The sequence below is a fragment of the Cryptomeria japonica genome, chromosome 3, assembly GCF_030272615.1.
Source record: "Cryptomeria japonica chromosome 3, Sugi_1.0, whole genome shotgun sequence".
In the NCBI taxonomy this organism is placed as follows: Eukaryota; Viridiplantae; Streptophyta; class Pinopsida; order Cupressales; family Cupressaceae; genus Cryptomeria; species Cryptomeria japonica.
The window spans coordinates 736,415,291-736,438,997 of NC_081407.1; the positions used below are offsets into that span (position 1 = coordinate 736,415,291).

General features: G+C 36.9%; 1 protein-coding gene across 3 annotated transcripts in view; it reads left to right on the forward strand.

Moving 5' to 3' along the window:
- Nucleotides 1-23,707, forward strand: part of LOC131074913 (uncharacterized) — a 305,681-nt gene that overhangs the window by 238,113 nt on the left and 43,861 nt on the right. For all 3 annotated transcript variants that reach the window (XM_059218550.1, XM_059218551.1, XM_059218552.1), the window contains 6 exons: nt 41-124; nt 4,113-4,163; nt 4,261-4,440; nt 4,631-4,947; nt 5,119-5,496; nt 6,353-6,437. In XM_059218550.1, the coding sequence (XP_059074533.1) occupies nt 41-124; nt 4,113-4,163; nt 4,261-4,440; nt 4,631-4,947; nt 5,119-5,496; nt 6,353-6,437 (1,095 nt within the window). The remainder of the gene's footprint in view (nt 1-40; nt 125-4,112; nt 4,164-4,260; nt 4,441-4,630; nt 4,948-5,118; nt 5,497-6,352; nt 6,438-23,707) is intronic.

The window sequence follows — 23,707 nt, forward strand, 5'->3', positions numbered from 1 at the left end:
ACCTGAAGTTGTAATATTTTGTTTGCTAAATATCGTCTAGGTTCCTGGCAAAGGTGCTCTTGGGTCCTATGGACTTGATGATGTGAGAGATTACACATCAGTTCACTTAACAGAAACTCCTGAGGTAAGTTGTAAATACTATATTCATTCAGATCTTTCCATTTGTAACATGGCAATACACTATAGGTTAACATTGAATTTTAAGCTCCAATGTGAAGTAATTTAATAAAGCAAGATCAAACTTGGTGCTATGTAGGTCTGTCGATATTAGATATAATATAATGTTAGCCTATACTATATTAACTAGGAAATTTCATCTATATTAATGATGTAAGAACACCACATTTGTTATGTCTAAAAAGTAACTTACAATGTAAGTTACAATGACCAATGTAACTTTCCCATACAACAATAAATAGTAAATACAAATATATACACTTTGAAGTGTGTGCCATCCAATCCTCTCAAACTCTATGCATTCATTCTTCCAACATTGGTAGTATAGCAAGGATGCCCTAGGAAGGGTATGCTTATCTAGAGTGAGGAAGCCCTAGGAGAGAGGTACACTGAACTAACCCAGCGAAGAAGAGGCTTGAAGGGAGACGACATAGAATAAAACACATGAGGAAAATGTCTCTTTAGATTAGCAGGTAAATCTTTTTTAGATTTAAAAGTACTCCTAAACCTAAAGCTCTGAACAAGAATTAACATTTATGCACACTCTACAAGATTCTCCATGCGAGTTTGCAATAAAGGAAATAGCTTATATAAATTCTGAACTCGATTGTGTTACATGAAACTTCTTTGTCATAAAAAATCAATCTTTGCATTTTAAAGTTAACTCAAAATGGTTTGGTCAAATCATAAGTTGTGTTATAGTCCAAAATTTGATCTTATCAAATTATGGTGGCTTGTTTGTTATTTATAATTAATAATTTAAAAAATATTTATTAATTAGTAGTTGATATTTTGAAATTAAATTTATTATTAATTGATATTTCTAGAAGATCTAAAATTTAAAATCAATTAATAATTTATATTTGAAAAAATAAAAGATAATTTGAAATTAAAATATCTTTAAGATTATAAAATTAAAACTGGTAGCACACTTTTGAGAATCTTTGCATCTTTCAAAAACTCTAGCCAAGTAAAGAGAATTGTGCCTAGGCAAAAGGAGGCATTCTTAATAAAATCTGCACCTAGGTCAGTAAAATTGTGCCCATGTCAAAATCTAAACTCAATGCACTTTTGGTTAGAATTTGTTAGTTTATGAATGTGACAACCAAACTAAGTGAATCATACCTAAAAAAGGGGGTTATTTGGCATACGTTCTAAGAGATCGCCAAGATTAGGAGCATAACAATTTATATGAGTGAACGGTTTCTAGCGCAGTTTGGCATGAGGTGATGATGAGTTAGCATTGGAATTTGCTTCAAACTTGTACAAGGACATTCATGTACAAATTATTGCTATTAGCAATGATCATACATCAGTGGCTATTTTTGATGTCTCTTCTTGTTGCACCAATTATCTTCCTTAGTCCATATTATTTGGTATTGAGCCTAGGATTGTTGACTCCAGATTTGATTACCTCAAGGTTTTCCATATTTCACCCAAACTAGATCATTTCCCTCTTATCATTTGGTATTGGATCTAGTCTATCTTGACCTTCAGATCTAGTCCTAGGTTTCCATCATTAAAACATAAATCTTTTCTCTATCAAGGCACTAGATATATTCTCCTTGAGAATTCCTACTTCTATCCTTAACTAGATCCTACTGTTGTTGACAACCTTGAGATTGGAGGATTTACTTAAATGTTTGTTTTTTTCTTATGGCTGACAGTACAACCACTTTCTAAGCAATAAATTCTCAAACTTGCATGCTGTTCTATTCATTTTGCTTATCTTTAAAGATCAAAACACATCTTGCAATGCAGATTTCTTGTACAAGAAGCATCCAATCAGACAATTTCTTGCACCATAAAAAATTACTCTTGCAAGCTTGTTAGCAAGTGGTCACATAAAAAATTGCAACCAATATTGAGAGATCTATACAAAGAATATAATATATTGTCTGCATTGAGAAGGATATTTTTTCATATCTACTTTCCTCAATATTTTCTTTTCAGATCATTGCCTATAAAACCTTGGTGGATCCTGTTTTTTAATGCTAGGTCTGATCTTCACATGAATCTATGAGTGTTAGCACCCTTGAGCAAACCCTTGTCAAATATTCTAGCATTCTTGGACAGTTTTGGAAAGCCAGACTAGGAAATAGACCAAGTGAATGCAAGAAACAATGAGAGTGTTCTACACTATGCTTTTGCAAAATCAACAACAATGATAACTATCCAATTCTCCACAATGGTTCCACTTAGCGCTTGGCTCCACCTACATAACCAAGCTTGTAGTTTGTTCTTCCTATATTTTTGAAGGAAATTGATGATTGTACATTGCCACAATTTTTTAACAGGATCTTCAGCATCCTAACCATGAGGTATCGTGCACTTCTTGAATTGGTTACCACAACTCTTCAAAACATGTTCCACTTAGTAGCAAGTCTATCTTTTAAACTACATTCTACTCTTCTTCCTCAGGAATTAGAAATTCAACAATTCAATGATGAACTCTGTATTGTTCATCCCCTTCCTCACTTGACAACAGATCCTTACCCTTAGTGAGCTTTGTTACTGCTCCCAAATGCACTTTTCATAGGTTCAATTTTGCATCTTCTCTTAATTAATTGCCTTCCATGTTCATAAACAAGGAGGGAATCAAGTGGTCTCGTATTGATTGATTCTTGTGATTGAGTTCTATACCCTCCGTCCAAACATCACAACACTATAATACAATGTCCTTAGTATGGATACCTTTTCCATGCATATAATTAGTTTGTAGAGCTTAAATAATCATATGACACTACATTAAGCATAGATAACAAACCATTTCAACCTGCAGGATATTTCATTCCAAGTTGTTGACAACTCCTATCATTCAACAATAGATTTTATAAATCTAATGGCTCTATCATCTTTGCTTGTGATCCACATGCATTCCATATTTTGCCTATTCCATTTTTCTCCTCGTTAATCTTGGAAGCTACAAAGTGGTTTCATTCCTCTCTTGAAAATGTTGACAATGCCCTCTAAGTGAAGAAATGATGAGAGTCAATTGGGTTAAGTGTCTTTTGTTTTCTGGATAGTCACATTGGCTACTTTACTTAAATTAAATATTTTTCAGTCACACGTGCTTCTTGTATATTTAGATACTCAATGATTTTCATATCTCTATTTACATCTCTTTTCACTTAGAAGCTTCCTTTACATCCATGTAATTTTTATATATACAAAATAGAAATGAGTTTACATCATATATGGTTGTGGCTAGCATTTGTCTCTCTTCATGTTTTTCCAATTTATTTCATTTAGTTCATATTATTGGTTTTGTTTTTTTCTGAGTTATAATTTTAGAATTTTGTTCGTCAAAGTCCTTGTATGACTCTTGTGACTAAATGTACTTTTGTGTCCCATGACCCTTTTCTTCCATTATTCTTTCTTTTTTAAACTACCACTAAATTCTGGCAGTAAGTTGTTATAGAAAATGGTATTTGTTTGTAACTAAGCACTAGATAAAATGTTATATTTATTCAAAAATTATCATTTTAAAATTTTAGTTTTTAACCCTTTCTCTTTTGCTTGGCAAGATTTTTTGTTAGAATGATGTTTCAAGGCATGGTAGGTATTCTCAGAAAATTTTCTGAATGCCCACTCTTGGTTCTTTATATCCGTGGTACTTTTTGGTACTTGTTTTATTTATTCTTCCTTGCATCATTTTACTGTAATTGAACCTCACCATATACATCATTGCATTTCTTCTGACCTTTATAGTTTCATTGGTTTTGTTCACCAACTGTCCATATGATTTTGGTCTGCACAAATCACATGACAGTTACCATTTTCCAGTTAATTATAAATTCATGGTAACATGAAATTTTCTAAGTAGATAATTACTTATTGCTTTTGTATTGTAGTAGTAAAAGAGAAGTTTGATTTTATAGATCAGAAATATGATTGTTAAATATTTGATTACTGCATATGTTGCCTGCCTGTAGAAATCAGAGAGGAGGTTTTTCGTCTCAGTGCATGCTGAGGGACCAATAAAGGTACCTTCGTCATGTTCTTGAAATTTAGTTGAGTTGTAAGTTTTGATGGAAATGGCAAATTATTACGTATTTTCATTTCTGCTACTTACATGCGCAGGTACTCAGTGTTACAGATGCAGATACACATACCGTTGAAAACTTAAATGGGAAAGGCTTGTATAGGTTTGCAGAGAAACACACAAGTGACCAGAATGGAGAGAATTGCACAGAATTCAGTGCAAAAATCACAGTCTGTTTGCCTTTCATTGGACTTGCCATGGTAGATTCTATTCCACAGGTAAATTGATTAAAAGAAAGAAAGAAAGAGGTGACTGAAATTGTTCTATGGAACTGAAATATACAAGAAGCTAACCTAAAGCCAATATAGTAGAGTAGTGAGTGTGTCTCTTAAACATTTTTTTACATTCTTGTAAGATCATTGCTTATGCTTTTTCCTGATCCATTTTCTGTCAATTATTTCTTTGTAGGAACTAGCCTTTGCTTGTGTTAGAGGAATCAAGCTCAAAATATTGCAGGGCTTACATCAACAGAAGTTTATTTTTCAAGTAGCATCATTTCAAATTGATAATCAGCTTCCCCATCCCATATATCCTGTAATGGTCTCTATGGACAACACTTCTATTGGAGCTTTTGTAATCCAAGGGAAAAGTAAAGAAAATACCATTGATTCTATGGTTGAAGAAGACATACATGACCTTTCACATGAGCCTGCATTCTACTTGGTTGCAGTAAAATGGCAACACATGGCAACCTCTGTAAATTGTTTTGAGTGTGTTACTGTAAGGTAATATATGTGTTTGCTAGATAGGGTTTTCACTTTGACTTAACAATGATCAATTTATTAGGGTATTGTTAACTTGATTTCTCTTCTTTGTGGATGATCATTGTTGCATTTAGCTCATACATGGGCATTATGGAGTTTCTAACCTTAGTGAAAAATAAAAAATATTTTCAGATTTGCACCTTTACGTCTTGAATTTGAAGACCAGATGATTTTTCGTTTGGTGGACTTCATAAAAAGTGTCACTTGGAGATTTTGGAGGGGAACCACCCAGGCACAAAACTTTGAGATGTGGCCAGTAAAATATGGCATGAGTCAAGTTACGGATCATTTTATTGACCCTCAGATTGTTGAATTCGTTAAGAACCCACACTCAAGTCAGCTGCATTTCTTAAAGGTTATGAAAATCATGGAGAGTTACAGAAGTTGGCCATCTCCTGTTGCAGTAAGGCCAATTGGTGCTCCTTGGCAAAACATTTCCCTCTTAGCAAGGAGGAGGAGGAAGATATATATTGAAAATTTTCATGTTGCACCTATCAAGCTAACTGTAAGGTATGCTAGAAATTATTTTCATTTGTTGAGAGAAGAATGTGTGGCAGCATCCATTTGTACCACCATGTTATACAAGGTGATCTCAACCCTTACTTCCTCAAGGGATGCACCCAAAATGAGAACGATCCTTTGAGAGAGATCACTCATGGAAGTTCCTACTTCATCATCCTACTCATTTCCCTTGGGGACTTATTGCCCCTCAGGTGGTCCACAGAGAAATAAAATTTTAAAACTAATTGAAAAACATTGATGAGACCATAACCTTCTTGTCTATCTAGTGATGGTGATGACATTGATGAGACCATAACCTTCTCAGCTATCTAGAGGCAGCATATCAAGCCCAACCTATTTGAGCCTTCATTTGTATATATGATTTAATTGTGTGTCATTGTGTGATGTAGTACTAGTAACTCTGTAAGTTCCAAAACTATTTGAGTCTTTTTGACACTATATGATGTAGCATAAACATATTTTAATCTGATACTAGTTGCCATTGTTAGCAGGAAAAAAACAATTACTTCATATTTTCTGTTAATTTTTTTTTTTATCTATTTTTTTTTTTTTTTTCTTTTTAATTTTTTGCACAGCTATCGGCTGTTGCCTTTTGTCTAGGACTTTTGGGTTCTAGGCATCCCTTTTATGTGTTCCCGGGATTGCCCATTCTCCCTAAAAGTGAATTCAATGAAAACATAATTATACTTCATGCCCCTTTTTAATTCAAAACTGTGGTAAAGGTTTCCTTCTATCTTTTGAAGAAAGTTATAATTCATTCTGCTTGGTTGGAGTTAGTGTTAGGAATGTGGTGTAATATTCAATTTTTTAAGTAGATAATTATTTTCTCCCCCCATGGCATCAGCTTTTCCAGCAGTCCTTGGTTGCCCAAAGATGATCATAGAGCAGCAGCACAGTCGTTGATTTGGATCAACAGTACAACATTACAGGTTAGAATGCACATATGTTTTCTTTACTGGTATGTTTTTATCTCTACTTTCAATGTTTTGTGTATCTACATACATATTAAGGATTATTTTTGCAGACAGGACTTTTGACATGTGATGTATCTGATACAGAAAAAATTCAAACACTAATTACGCTAGCTTAATATTTTAATCAAAATTTACAAACTACAAAGAAGACAAATTCAAGTGGAAATGAAGACTATTAAATGAGTACATAGAGAATCATGGAATCCCACAATGCAGTACGGAAAAGGATAAGCATCAAATCAGGAAAGAACTTATTCTAACCAATATATAAAGGCCACACCTTATGAATGTCTTTCTTGAGTTTGGTCCCAAGGTTGTCATCATGGGTGAGTCACTTGGTTAAACACTTTCAAAACCTGTGTTTTCATGCTTCTAAATTTTCCCCTCAATTTGAAACTATTGCTGCCTCCATTTTTACTTGGGACCCCTTTACAATATAACACATTTTATCTGGTATGCCTTTTTAAAACTGAAAAATGTCATGTCCCCAATTTGAAAGGTGACAATTAATTAAATTGATTTTTATTGAGTTGTCAAAAATAAATAAAATATCCAATGATTACTTGATGTTAATTAATTTAATTAAATAAACAATAAAATAATATCATCATGTCACTTTATTAAATAAAGTTTTCCAAATGTGGCCGGCCTAATATTCTAGAAGCTTCTTAGAGTTCTTTATAAGGAGACTGGAGGGAGGAATCAAGATATGCTTTTGATTTGATATGATGATTTATGAACTTCTGAGGACGAAAACCCTTGGAGTTGAAGGCATGGATGAAAACCCATCCCTTCCCGTGGAGTGTTTGCAAGGCAGCAGGCACTATTGAGCAAATTTGTGAAGTCTCCTTTGGAGACAAATTTAGTGATTGATTCAGAATAAAATTGATCTTTTCATCAGGTGATGCTACTATGGCAAATCAACTATATGACTGAAAGATAATATTGCCAGCTAATCATGCTGCGATAAGTTTAGTGGTGTGATTTTATTATTATGAAATCGTGGCTTGTGTGGAATTGCGAATATTGTCAGATGGGCCGACTCAATAATATTTTAGCAGCTTAAATCATATTGTGGAAATTATTGATATTGGGGCCTGTTGACGTGTATTTTATACCCAATCATACACAGAATAAAATACCAATAGGCATCTTATCCTCTCTTGAGAAAATAGTCTCTAACTGCTGAAGATCTGCACAAAGGATCAGTTAGGTAGACTCCAAGGTTCTTTTAGTAGGGTCTCTACGTGTGGACAAGCTTTTAGTGGTATGATGTGATTTGTTGTTTCCTCCAAGGGGCCTTACGTATTCCAAAAGTTCAAAGATTTTCTAAACTAAAGAAACTTTCAAAAATAGCAAAAGGAGTAGGGTTTAAAAGAGGTCTAATCTAGCCTAATCCTATGAATGACTTAGTATGGACGAGACTTGGCAAGATTCAACCAACTTCAATTTTGCCATAAGATAACAACTCAATTGAAATTAGTGCGATCTTCTAAGGTAATAAAATGATACTCAATGCATCAAAGATCAAGGACACTACTACGAAGGTACATATCCAAAATACAATAATGATTGAAGATTAAAGGACTCAAAGTTTTCTCCAGTCGACCACGCAAGGCGCTCTTACAATCAGCAAGAAGCTAGTGGTTTGGATTACGAATCCTACCAAATATCAAATCTCATACTTAGTCTTTCAACTTAACAAACTACTTTGATTGAGCACGATTCAAGTAGATCAAACAACCATGAAGATAACTCAAGAAATTTGCAACAAAACACCATAACTTCAATATTTTATTGATTTCCAAGTCATCATGTACAACAATTGCTTGAATTTCTCTCTTCAAAACTCAATCTTGCTACAAAATAAAATTGCTTCTAACTCTAATCTCTCTTACATCAACTATTGACTATTACTCTATTCCCCTATTATACTATTACTCAATGAAATGAAAAATGGGGGTATATATAGCATCCCCAGTTACAATGAAAGGTCCAGATTGAAAGTAAATCAACGGACAAGATCATGACACCTAAACCCTAATTAGGGTTAGTTACAAATGACCTCCCTTTTACTGAACAATATTAAATACATAGCCAAATATTAAATTCGGCACAAAAACCTAGGAGGTATCAACCAATGAGAAATAAGATGTCATGTCATCTGTAACAACCTTTCATCTAGAATCTTATTCCCTTTCCAATTCTCTTTCTTAGCATATGTAATGAATTTTGTCACGATTCCTTCGATTTCTGTGATTGGAATCTCGGGAAGATTCTGCATACTCTCCTCTAAGTGGATAATCTGATCGAATGCATCTAGAAGAGTTGCGTCCCATGAAGGTTCAAGTTCCTTCGTTCTTTCAATCAGGAGCATGGTGGAAAACATCTGATCATACTGCTCATCTGTAACATTTGCGTCCTTGCAAAAGATGATCTTGATTCTATCCTCAAATTCCTGCATATCCACATCTGTCTCGACCTCGATCCTTCTGCCAAGAATGGTACGAAGTACCTCAAATACTCTGTCCTGGATCGGATTGATCACTTCCTCAAGTTGGCCACATCTAACACTGATGTCTTCAAAGAAAACATTCTTCATATGGAGTAAGGTTGACCACTGAAACAAACTGTGAGAATCACCCTCCAAGATCTTCTCCTGCGCTAAAATTCTTCTTGATGTGTGTCTTATAACTTTCAAGACAGGAATGATAACGTCCTTGGTATGGGCAAATGCAGCTATTGTTATCATCAAATTGTGGATTATCTTAAGAACTTGGATAGCCTGATGAATGATCTTCATCATCCTTGTAACAAACTCTATAGCCACTGTGTGAGACCTATCCATCCAATTACTTGTACGTTGGACCATGTTCCTGAATCTTTCTGCTTCATTGATTGATTGAAGTGGCAATGCCTGCACTGGTGATCTAACTGGATCCTGACGTCCCAAAGGTTCATTGATGTGACTGAAATATGTCCTCCATGCACCGACCTCTCTCTCAAGCTTTCTATTTTTCTCCATTTCTTCTCTAAGCTTGTCCTTCAATGCCTCAAATGTGTCGGTGGCATCATCCATTGTCTGCTCTGCAGTGGATGGTCCTAACTCGATTGTCTGAATTTCATAATCCTCTGCTAGGATCTCACCCTCATATTTGTCTGCTGCCGGTGTAGCTATCTGCAGTTTTCTGGATCCAATCTCATCTCGAATCACCTTGGACATCCTTGTAGCCTTCTTCTTCTCTGTTACTTCATGTGAGCGTCCAACAAGGCTCTCTAAATCAATTGCATTGTCCTCGTCCTCTACTACGATCACCTTGGTTAATCTTTCCTTCAACCAATCTGGGATAATCGATCTGGTTTCTTGAACTTGAATCTCTTTATGCACTATTTCTTCTTGTCTGGGAGGAGATGTTATTTCATTGTCTTCTTTGTCTTCATCTAACTCATAGTCTTGGAGAGATCCATCTGGTGAACCATGTTGTGCCTGTCCTTCCTCCTGCCTGTCATTCTGTACCATAGACTCCATGGACTCTTCTACTTGAATTGTTCTATTCTCTGATCTAGAAGAAGTACCTGGTGCCTGATCTTTGTTGGCCCCTTGCTTTTTCTTGGAAGACTCTTTCTTTTCTGACCTTTCTTTTCTCTTCGAACCTCTTGGATGGAGATTGCCCTCACTGGCACATCGAAGGTTACCTTCGCCTGAATTCCTAGGATTAGGATTGCCTTCACTCACACTGGCTCCACCTTCGGCTGATTTCTCTTCCAAAGTGAAAGACATAGCTATGCTTTGTTCTCTCAACTTCTGATGCTGAACGTCTACCCATCTGCGAGTACAAGACAAGACTGGTGCCATCAAAGCATCTAAATCCACGACCTCGGGCTCATTCCAATCCAACCTTATTGTTTTGCTTTCTCTATCATAGGAAGACTGGATATGTCTGCCATTGTCCTGAGCTTGGTCAGCCACTCTGTAAATCCTGCATTTCCTGATGAAATCCAAAGGTAATCTAGAATGCATTTTCCGTTTCACCTCAAGATCATCTAGGAGGTTCATCATAAAATCTTCAATCTGGTACTCATGTCTAAATCTTCTGCCGACTGTCTCCTCTAAATGTCCATGTGGATCAAAGCTATTTCTCCAAGCAAAAGAAGAAAAAGAATACAAGGCTAACTCCTTCTCTGCGTCATCCATGGCTAAAACATTAGGACATACCTCAACTGAATTACCCAAAATAATAGGTACTTGGACTCCATTCTGATGTCTGTGCCTAAATGCCTTTGCATATGCTGCCAACTGTCTTGTTACTTCAAGTAACACAATTCTGTCTGTCGGATACCTCGGCAACATGTATGGAGGTAAAGGACATCCATGCACTCTAATGTAAGTGAATTTGGGAAACTGAATGAACCAAGCACCGTACCTCTTGATGAATTCCTGGGCATCCTGAGATAATCTGTTGTGAATCCCTCCTTGCAACGTCCTTGTGATGTTCATCGTGAAGGTATCATTAACTAACTTGTAGTTTTTCCCTGGCGGATGATGCAAGTAGGCATAGGAATCACAAGCTCTGACCTCGCCGGGTCCTCTTCCAATCATTCCTCTGTGAGGTAGTCCTGCGTACTCAACACTCCTGATCAAAGCATAGATGACGTATGAACTCATGTGGAAGGACTTAGTAGCCCTGAGTCTCCTCAACTGTACGTCTAAGCAATGGCTAATCATCCTAGCCCAATGTATCGTACCTTTACCCTGAACAATCACCTGGATGAAGTAAAACATCCACTTCTCAAAATAGAAGGCATGAGGTGCTCCTGTAACTCGGTTGAGCATGGTAATCAAATCTCTGTACTCCTCCTAGAAATCAATCCTGTGCGGTGTGTTCGGGATCTTGCTTAGACGGGGACGACTCTTGAGTAGCCAGTTCTTGTTAATTATGCTTAAGCAAGCATCTGGATCATCATCGTACATTGACCTGGCTCCTTCTATGCTCTTGTATATCATGTCCCTGTGCTCTGGAAGATGGAAAGCTTCACTTATAGCTTCCTCTGAAAGGTACGCCAAAGTGTTTCCCTCATTGGACACGATCGTTCTGGACTGTGGATTATAGTGTCGGGCACATTCGATCATCAACTCGTGGCACTGAATAGCTGGAGGAAAACCGGCCGCCTTAATGATGCCACTCTCTATTATTCTCCGGGCGACAGGTGATGGCTTGCCAATGTAGGGGACCTCTCGAAACTTTTTCGTGCTAAAGTTCCCCAAGTTTGTATCTCTAATGTTGCTCCACTTCGACACGATCTTGGTCTCCACTTCCTCGGTCTTCCGATCTTCTTTCATGAGAGCTGAGCGACTGGTGGATGCTCCCGCCTTCGGGGTCGCCATACCTACACAACATTTCATTATGAGAACTATATTTTGCAATGAATAACATAGATTAGAGAGATAAAGTTTTTAGGAAACCTCATGATAAGTCTTTAGAGTTATCATTTCCTAAAAAAAAGATTGAGCTAAGAAATTCAAAATTCAAAATTTCAAAACTTAAAATATGACGATGAATAAATAAAGCAATAAAAATCAAATCGCCATACCTCAATAGAGAGCTAACTCTAGAATGCAAAAAGACAAAATTCGCCTAGGCCAAATTGAGGTATGAATGATCTTTAACGTTATCTCCTCAAGAAATCAATTTCGCCACCTTTGTCTTCAATGTGATCTTCAAGTTCACTTTTAACGTGGTCTTCAAATCTTAGCAAATTCGCTCAAATGAAGAGCTATCGCACCACCTTTGATTACTAACGCCACCTTGGATAAATGGAAATTCGCACCACCTCAAACACACTTCGCACTTTCCTTCGTCTTCCTCAATTCGCATGTAGAAAGGTAAAATAATGATGTAGAAATGATAGTTTTTACCCCCCTTATATAGCGCTCACATCACAATTCACCCTCAAGGCCGACTTGATAAAATAAAGCAATTTCAAACGATTTTTAAATAAAATAACAAGGCCGACTTACATGCATGAGCGTTCTTATTCGACTTTTAATTATTTAATTCATTAATTAATTAAATGCCTTTTATTTTAATTAATAAATTTCGATTTTTAAATCAAGGCAAAATAATTAATTAATGCAAAATGCCATATTAAATGCCAATTAAATAGGACTTTAAATTTTATCGAATTTTGGCATTAAAAAAAAGGTTTATTTGGCGCCAAAAATTTGAAAATGAAGTGGACGTACCTCATCGCCCTGGTCCCTTGGAGAGGGACAGGAGCGATTCACCATTTTTGTCATGATTCTTGCGTTTTCAACGTTCAACTCCTTCATTTCCACGTTCCAAATCGATCATCTTGTTGGGTTCTTCGAATTAGATTGCCTTGCATGTGCGCATGAGTGTCTTTAGATGTATCATCGCCCTTGTCCCTTGGAGAGGGACAGGAGCGATCTCCATGTTTCCACGTTCATCTTGCATCTTTGATCTTCGAACTTCTATTGCTAGGCGAATAACATCATTGCTAGTCCATTCCACGCACGTCCCCCTTGCTTTTGCAAGGTACCTTTGATGTTACAAGGATCATCGCCCTTGTCCCTTGGAGAGGGACAGGAGCGATCCATGTTTTTTCTCCATTTTGAGCTCAAGTTGGTAACGTTTAACCTTGGTTCATTGTTTATTGCCTTCGAAATAACGTCCTTTACCTCGTCCATCCTCGCCTTGCCTTGACTTTGAAGGAGTACGAGTGTTTTTGATGAAATCGCTTTGGTCCTTGTCCAAAGGACAGGAGCGATATGGACTCCTTAGCTTGATTGATAACGTTTGGACGTTCAAAACTCTTGCATGTCATCCTCAAAAGACGTCTTGAACCCTTTACAACCTTGTGAAGCCTTGACTCAACGTAATTCTTGCATGAATTGATCAATATACTCAACATCGCTCTGGTCCCTTCCTGAGGGACAGGAGCGAAATTCATCATTGTGAGCTTGTTCTTGTTTATTTCAACTTACAATTATCTTCAACGCGTGTAATGACGTCCTTTCGATCCTTGGGGTAGCTTGATATTTGCTTGTCTCTTGAAATCTATGCCTTAATGGAAATATCGCTCTGGTCCCTTCCCATGGGACAGGAGCGATCTGGGGTCTTAGAGCGCAAATCCTTCCAACGTGACGACCTTGATGCTTGTGTTTGATTAAAAATGTCTTAAGACGTTGCTGCCACCTTGTTCCTTGTCTTGGATCGGTCTTAAACTTGAGGGAAAGGCAACATACTCACTGTATCGCCCTGGTCCCTTGGAGAGGGACAGGAGCGATCTTGCTCTTGTGGTCTTCATTTCACTTTGCTAGCTTCCAAATTTATATTCAACGGGTTCGTAATGCGTCCTTCCATTCATTCATGCCTTGGGATCGATTGAAACTTGGCAAGAAAATCATTTATAACAAAAATCGCTCTAGTCCCTTCCTGAGGGACAGGAGCGAACTAGGCATTTTGGGACCCTTGTTGACATTTTAAAATATTCAATTTATATTCACTGAGTTCATTTCACCGTCTTCCTTGCTACCAAACATGAACTTGACTTGATCTTGGCCTGGATTTTGCCCAATGAAGAATATCGCTCTGGTCCCTGGGAGAGGGACGGGAGCTATAATGTACTTCGCCCTGGTCCCTTCCTGAGGGACAGGAGCGATTTTAGCATTCTGGACCATTCTTCTTCATATTTGCACTTCAAATTATATTCATCTAATAAAACATCTTCCTTTGGACCTCTTCAAATCGTCAAGTCGTCGAAATCCCGCAAGGACAAAGCAAAATTGGATTTGTAGCTCCGGTCCTTCACTGAGGGACAGGAGCGATTTTGCTCCTGGAGGTATTTCTGTGCTCATGAAAATCTTCAATCTATATTCAATGGAAAGATCTCGCCTTTCTCCATTACTTCCAACTCGAAATTCATCTTGACTCTGCAGGGACAGTAAGATATTCGAAAACGAGCTCCCGTCCTTCACTGAGGGACAGGAGCGATTTTGCTCCTACAGGCCAAAATATCATGATTTCACAAATTTAATCACTTCACAAGGCAAAAACAAGTCATTTCCAATGCCTAGGATCAAAATCAAAAAAGGTCAAAATTTGGTCAAAAATATTCAATCGGACAAAAATTCACATTTCATCTCCAACACTTAGACAAATTTAAGCTTTGCATCAACATTCCAATTGAAAATTAGACCATTCTGGCGAATTCATTGCATTCAAAATTAGCATCCTTCGAAAAGGAAGCTCAAAAGCCCTCAAAACAACTGGATTCTGGCCTGAAAAGACAGAAATGAAAACCCTAAGGGTTGACCCTAAATCCAGACAACTGACTGACTAACAAAATCCTAAAAACGAAGGCGAAAAACGAGGAAAAAAAAACGAGCAAAAAGAGGGGGTCCCCATTTGCGATGGGGCGATGTGTGAAATGGTCACAACAGGGCCCAATTCCCTCTTGGCCAACATTGGCAAAGTTTGTATTTGAATCTTATTCCATGCTATTGTGGTGAATAGAAAAGGTTTTCGATCCTCCAATATTTAGGGGTTGATAATTATAGAGTCGTGAGTTGTTTGAAGTGGCTTTGAGAAGTAATTGCAAAGCATTCAAGTGTGATTCCTTGAGCACCAAGCTGTAATAAGTTGTGAGACTCTACAGATTCAGGCAGATTGCTCTAATTGCCAAATTCACATGATGTCGTGGGATCTTAGCCTATGCCAGTAGCTTTGTTGAATATGTGACTCATTGGCACGAAGTTCCAGTGTCTTGGGGTAAGGAAAACAGATATCCTATTGGGTGCAGTATTCATTGTGGATCGCATATTGTTCCTTGGTGAAGAGGCTCTGTGGTATGGTTTAGAGTTCGATTGTTGGTGTAGACCTGATATATCACTAAATGTTTTTCCAGGAGCGGGGATCTTTTGCAGAATTGGTTTTTCTGAAGTGACTGTAACGCTGAACTGAAGCAAAGACAAATATTGTGAGTCTCAAAAATCAGATAGATTGCCTATCAACAGCAGAGTGTGGTATCTTCTGTGTTTATTAAACATTCTTCCGCCTGTGAAAGAAGCTGTCAAGATGTAATGCTGTTCTATGTGTAATACTGTCTGATATTGCAATAAAAGGGCTAAGAGTCGATTAGCTGTGTTATTTATTTGTTCTTTGATTTTCTGTCCTACTGCAATTTTATTTACCAGTTCTGAAAAAACATATATGTAAAATCTGAATCAACTTAACAACAGAACTGAACCTATCAACAGAAGTTTAGAACTGAATACAACCTTTGTGTCAAATTGTGGAAGATATTGGTATTTTGCTATTATTCCTATTCAAGGATATTTCAAAAAATGAAAAAGTACACCTTATATGTACCTAAATGCTAGGAACTGTCTCAAGTGATATCCACTTGGCTAGCATGTTGGTCTTTCTCATCTATGTTGGAGAGGCAATCTTCACGCTTTCTTTTAAGATTTACGATACAGTTCAATCTAATCTTGTTCATCTCTAATCTAATATAAAATGCATTTTGTTAAAGAAATAAACTGTTCTTAAACTATAGAAATGGTCTCTCTTCTTTTTGAAAAACTCTACATCACAAATAAAGTCACATTAATAACAGTGATGTCTGAGTAATAATCTGAAATATTTAACAATGAAGGACCTACTTCCAAACTAGCACACACCGCACCAAAGACTAAAAATAACAGGCCAACAATATACAAAATCACAAATCTAATCCCTATTGCTGACAACAGCTAAGAAATTAAAAATAGATATTTTAGAATTCTGGATGTGAACATTGTCATCTCAGAATATCAAAACAAGTTTGTAATCCATAAGTTCTTAGAATCTAAACTCTATGACAGGGCCCCACAATTCAGAAATAGCAGCCCAACCAAATTAGTGGTTCCTTGAGTTGTTTTTGTTATGCTCCTAATAGGAATTGTCCCTCAGGTTAACTTGCACACGAGGTTTGGGGAAACAGGAAAGGAGGCTGGCCTAGTTAGGGATGTCCAAATGTTGATTTTGCAGCTCCAAATCTTCTGTTTAACTTTGTGTACAAGGGCATACCCAATGCCATTTGTTAAAGCTATGAACTTTATGATGGAACAAAATTACATGCTATTGGTTGCCAAACCCTTGATTTTGTTGAGTGCCAGAGATCCAAGAGCTGGCGTCCTAGATCATCCTCAAATTTGTTTGCAGACTGATTCCTGGGGAGGATGCTTTGTTTGCTACATAGCTCTGAGTTCTGTAGGCTTTTGTCAAGGCTGCATCTTTTTTCCTTAGATCATCTCTGACTTATTCTGAATTTTTCCTTAGGTGAAATTACATCTGCATCTAGGTAAGTTGGGCAGTTGATTTATAGGAATTGCCTGCAGGTATGAGCTTCTTCTGAGAGCCATGATAGAGGAGTGAGACCTTTTGTTATGTAAAAAGCTATGCAGGTTGATCTTTATGTCAAATGGGATTAATAGTTCTTGAATAATATAATGTATTTTTTATGAACGGGTGTGCTGATTACTCTCGACAACCTTGGAGAATCTATGTATGGTATTTTATTTGGAAATATTGGTGGGATATCTTGGGTGATGAGAAAGGTGGGCAGTGGGCATTGAAGAAGAGGCATATGCTGTATGCCCAGCCAAGTAACAAAGTATGCCTTGGATGGTTCTCGACCAGGCAAAAGAAAGTTATATATGATAATTTTCTGTAATGTCCTCACTTTGAAATATGATTTAATAATAAATAATAATAATAAAATTAAAATACAAAAGAATAAAGATAAAAATTAAATTAAAATATAAAATAATATATTTTAAATATGATTAAAATTTGATTAAGTTAATGATTAAAAGGCATGAAATGATAAGTTGTGACTCCAGCAAATATGAGGTATAAAAGGGAGAAGAGAACTTATTTGAAGGAGGGACAATTTGGGAATCGGAAGTGCAGATCTGATTCAAATAAGAAGTGCAGATCCGATTGTGAAAGGTTGTGTCCCTTTGAAAGGGCAGAAATAATGAAGAGTTGCACTCTTTCAAAGGGTGCTAATGGTGAAAAGGTGTGTCTCTTGCCAAAGGACACACATGATGAAGAGGTGTGACCTCTCCATCACATTGAGAGATATAAAGGAAAGGAATCAGTTGGACAGAGAATGAATCTGAACTAAAACCTGAAGGAATAAGAATCGAAGAAGGGAAGAATACTCCAGCAGAATCAAAACACATAAAAGGGCAAGCAAACTGTTTCTTTCCATGATTGCATTAATAGGCACAAGCCGATCTGGTGTTTTTCCTTCCTGGTTATACAGATGTAATGTCCCCTTCTCATTAGTTCGCAGATATTCACGGGATTGGCCTATCACTTGACCCTCATAGCCCAAGGAGACTGATTAGGGGTTCGACTTGTGGTGATTTATTGCTTCGCATTTTGTGTCAACTTGATTATGGCGAAATAAGGAGATTACACGTATTGAGAGATGTGTGCACTTTAATTATAATATAATAATATTTTTAAAAAATTCAATTAAATTAATGTGTAATAAAATAATAGTGTAACGAAAAAGATAAGGAGGGAATCTTCTAGAAGGAACCAATTGATTGGATGAGAAAAGAATTAATAGGAGAGGTTGGTTCATTGTTGATCGTCAGTTGTTGTGGATATCTCTTCTTGTGTAGACTTGTGGAGCCAAGGGTTTCTGCAGACAACCATTTGGGAACGAAAACTCCCTATGATTAGCATAACTGAGGAGGTGAGAGATCTTCCGAGGGGTTGCAGTTGAGAGTGGGAGACAAATCAGTCTTCCATAGTGTGCTTATTGAGTTTCTACATTTCCATGGTGTTTTCAGATTTTCAGATTGAATGCCCATAGTTTATCAATTTTGATTGGAGTAGTAAGGTGAATCTATTGAGGAACATTTAGAAATGAATTTGTGAGTTTGCTGATGGAAATCACAGGTCTGAAACAAATTCATATTCTTTCCTCCAAACCCACGATTTGGGTCATATTTTATCATTCAAGCATCCAATCTTCCTAATAAGGCCAGTGATAATTTCAGAGGAGTTAGGCGATTCTTTTGGAGAGGTTTTGAAGGTGTATTTGTAGAAGTATCATCAGTGCCTAATCAGTCTGAAACAAAATCATAGCAGTCAGCCTTTACCCTCGATTTTTCTCCAAGACACTCATTTTTGCATCCGATTTCACTTTTGAAGGCAGCATTATACTTGGAGAGGAGAATTGATCATTTTCAGGGGTATAGAAAGGCATTCGGAGCTGACCATTATTTATCATCAGACCTCCATTATTGCAGCAGGGGCGATTTCTGATGACAAAGGTTCGAACAGCTGATTGGAGGCTTCTTAGTCAATGATATTGCTTGCTTTTTCAAGGTGCTATACTCGAGGTTCATTTGACATTGATAATGCATTGTAATCTCAGTTTGTGTGCATGAGTCCATAGCTGTCACTTGTCTGCAGAAAATCTGAAAGTGGTCATTGATAATAGTCAATGTGTTTGATCATAGTGATGTCAATGTAATGTCCTTTTTTATCATCATTTGAAATAAGAAAGGAAGGAGTGATGGCTGCATCTTCATACATGATTTTCTGAGGTCGTATGTCAACTGTTTGTTATAATGTCAGCTGGCTGTAAGTTCATGATTGTGGGCCTAATCTGATATGATACATCATAAGACAGTTGTATAGGCATTCTTAGCAATCATTCAATCAATAGTAGTCATTAATAGTTGTTAAATCATGAGAAATATGTGTTATTTGACCTCCATATCAAACTGAAAATTTCTGAGACACTCTGTTAGCATAACACGCAAACACAAAACCGCATAACACGCAGATTGAAAAGTCAGATTATCAGTAAATATTCCTTGTATTTCAGTCAATACATTACAGGGGATATTTCAACAGAACATCTGATCTTTAGAATAATCAACCATTATTTGATAATTAACTTACTGAATAATAATTAAGCACTACATAGATATTAAAGATCAATATTATACTTCTGTAATTACTACTGAATTAAGAACATGGCTGCCAGTAATTGTAACAGATATAAGCTCTATACAATTTATATATATGCATGTATTTACCCAATCATGGTAAGAGAAGGAAGGGTCCCTAAATAGGGTAAACGTTGTTGGGGTCACCCCTAAGCACGCCACCTCATATGCATGGCAGGGTCCACATGAGGCCAAAGGGGGCGAAGGTTCTCTGCCTTTGGGCTCAAGAGGGTTAGACTTAGGGCACCCTATTGGGGTAAATCCTTATCCTCTCTACCATGGTGATGGATGGAATCATATGAGAGGGAGAAGATGGCTTGATTGATGGGGAATGGTTGTAAAGACACCCTATCAAGTTACCCATCCTAGCTTACTATGATTAGGGGTTGCTTTAATTAGCTTAGAGAATCCTACAATCAAATAGCAAGTTGTGATTTGTGTTCAGGATCTCTACATTTATAGTTTAATTTGTAAATGTTATTTACTTTATGATGATATGATGAATCAATAAGGATCCAAACAACTACTGAGAGGGGGGCGCTGAATCAGTAGATAGAAAACAAACTAAACTTTCACCAAACTCAAAACCCAACTCATAAATCAATCACTAAACTAACTAGTTCAAACATTGAACTACAAACTGCAACTGCACTGTCAAGTTTGCCAGTTGACTGGCATACCAAAATAACAGTATAACAGATCTGAAACTCATTAACCATTTAACCAAAACATCAAACTATTTTACTAACATTAGTAAAAGCACATTTCAGATCACTGCCGGACATCTTAACACATCTAAGTGGCTTTACCAGTTAAACAAATTAACCAAATCAAAACATAACCACAAAATCCATTCACCACTTGACACAATGATTTTTGATGTGGAAACCCAAATAGGAAAAACCACGGTGGGGATGAATACCCACAAGTATTCTGAACTCTTCTGAAGTTCGCCCTGTTAGGTGAAAGATCCTTGACTAGAAATCTGATCCAATCTGTTGTTTGTTTACAAATTCAAACTCTTTGACCGGCGAATTGTTTACTTTAGAATTTGATGAGGTTTTGAAATTTTGAAGTTTTGATGTTTTATGCGAGAATGATAGACAATGCTTATAGGAAAATAGATGCCAAACATAAAGAATATCAACTGAACTAAATTCAAGATTCTGATTTTTATTGCAGCTTTTAAAGAAATCAGAATAATTTACCAAATTAGAGAGATATTAAGCCCAATTGTCTTACCAGGAGTCCAACGCCTGCCTGGATGAGCTCCATTTATTGACCCAAAATGCATTAACTACTGAAACAAAAGCTTTCAAAGCACTACAACAACTCCAATGAGCTTTATTTGACTAATAATGAATTACCAAAACAAAATATGAGAAGAAATAGCAAGTCAGCTAAGAATTCCAAATTGTTGCCAAGCAAGATTCCCAAATTGTGACCTTTTTCCCCAATGATTTGCTGCTGCTGCTCAGATCTGATATTTTCTTCCCTCCAAACCTACCGTGATCTCTTATTTAGACCCCAACGATGAAATCACAAGCAATTTTAATTCTCCAAACCCTCCAATTATTTTATTTGGAACCCTAGGCTGCCCAAAATGGTATGGCTAGCTACCTGGAGTAGTACGGCTGTCATAAATGCACTTATTTTGCTGTAGAGACCCTCCAATCTGCTATGATCTGTGATTCTCACCCTATAATTCGTGTTACAATCAATAACCTCTGATTTGTGACCCCAAATGGCCAAATATGAGGTGAATTCTGAGTGCTGATGTAGTGTGAATGGCTGGGGTATCGTCCAACCAGGCCTAGATCAAAGGTTTTCGTCTCCAATCCGGTTTCCTCAAGCTGTTCCTGCAATGGCAGACTGCTGCAAGGTAAAAGATTCAATAATTTTCCAAAAGCATCCCTCCCCAATTGGCACGTACAAGCCTTATAAGCCTCCAAACCCTAGATCAAACCCTACATGGCATCTTAGAAGATTCCAAATTGAATCTTTGGGCTTCATAATGGTTCGCTCAACTTGAAGGGTCAACTTATCATTAAATGGGGCCACTTTTGAAAATATAATTCACCTAGGAAAGTGTGCCAAGGGAGTAATATAAAGTTATTTAAAATAAACAACTTATAACTTAACTTTTTCTAAAAATAGAAAAAGTTACTTTTATAACTTTAAATTATAAAGTTACTTTATTAACTTACCAAAGTCATAAAAATGACTGTGTATGATTCCCTTTGGCAAGTAAATCATCCCCAAACACTAGAATTCACCTATGGAGATGGGTGTCAGGTGAATTCCCCATCCTGATAGATCACTCAGGAAGTGGGGACATTACATTAGGAGCCAAGCCTTGTTAGAAGCTTTGCAAAAATGTCTTGTTAGGAACAGACCCGGTTAAGGACCACCCGGTTAAGGGATTGACTACAATGCCCTGTTAAAAGCAATACCTTGTTAGGAGTAACCTTGATAGAGGATTTGAAATCCAAGCTAATGGATCACCTGGCTAGAGGATTTAGAGAACACTAAGCTCGTTAAAGCTTACCCGGTTAAGGGATTTAACTGTTGTAATTGTTAGAGAACAACAGGGTTTTGCTGATCTGGTAAATAGCACTACTCTGCTTGATCGGATCCTTTTCATGCTCCTATCTGCCTTCAAACATTCTGTAGATACTCCTTCTGGTTCGACAATCAATCACACTGACACTTAACCAAAATGGCCAACACTACAACAAAACATCTCATCGACCTTATAAGCAAAACAATAGGTCGGTAACACATCACAAGACCTAAGATCTCATAGAGATTACAAACAAATCAGTTCAAACATGACCATTGGATTACATAGCAATCACCTGCACATTGTATAAGACAACCTCAACCGCTCCTTGATCACCGCATACTGGATCCTGTAACTCATCATGCGGTTTCCACTTCATGCTATGCACTCGCTCATTCCCAAGATAAAATAGTTATCTCTACACTCCAAAACCACTTTGAAACTCATCACGTGCATGATGCATACGTGGCATAATCATCTCCGATCACCATTTGATCATAGATCAACACAACCGTTTCACCAAGCTCCATCGGTTAGGGTTTGACATATCAACAGGTAGGGTTAGCGGTTGATCTCACTACTTCAATAGTAATACCGGTTTCCTTCACTAGCTCAACTACCAGTTGCATTACAACTCCATTACTGATTACAATTGACATCAATGACAACACTTAAACTTCATTAATGCAATCTTCATGAAATGCCAACACTTTATGTATTACGACTGTAGGTTGTTTTCTAATTTGTTGTAGGTCTTCCCTTTAAGAAGATAGAGGTACCCTCTCTCTGACCCTCCCTTATTAAATAAGAATAGTGATCTAGGGCAAATTTAGGTAATTAACAAAAGGGGACATTACATTTTCATCTGTGCAGCCATTAGCTTAGGGGCATTTGCAACTATTAAGCAACGAAGTGTAGAGCCAATTTCTAAAGAGCATTCAGATTTGTATTTAACTTATGAAAGTAATAAAACTGTTCAAATTATTTTTACAATAAATTGTCTGATGTTTATCATTTCCATTGCTTTACTGTTATTTTGAAATAACTTTCATTGGTTCCTTTTATATATGTTTCACCATGGGAGGGCAGAGCATTTAGATATGTATTTAACCCCAGGAATTAATGAGTGTATCATTTCCATTTTTCTGTGTTCTGAAGCTGAAATTTGTCATTTCCATTGTTTCCTATTGTGCGTGTCTTCTTAAATAGTTAGATTAGTTAACAATCTGAAAATTGTTATATAGTATCTTTGAGTGCTCAATGGAGTATACTGTTGCATTAAAATCGCAATTTTACTCGTAAACTAATTGTTCAATGATTTGGGTCATTCAAATCAGAAGTTATTTTTATTCTTGGCTTCTGATATCCTTCTTGAATTTGAAGGCTTCATTCATGATGGGGTTTATGACTGTAAGAGGGGGGGATAGAAGATCTACTGCGAAGACGCATCCTCACTGATGATTAACACCACACTAGACACTAACAAAGAGCTTACCAGAGTCAGGACAAACTGATAACTATTTATTGTGACTGTGGTTATGTCATGTCCCCAAAACAACCTGGAAGAAATGACCCAATTAATAAATCCTTAAATGATTACTACCGATCAGAAAAATTGTC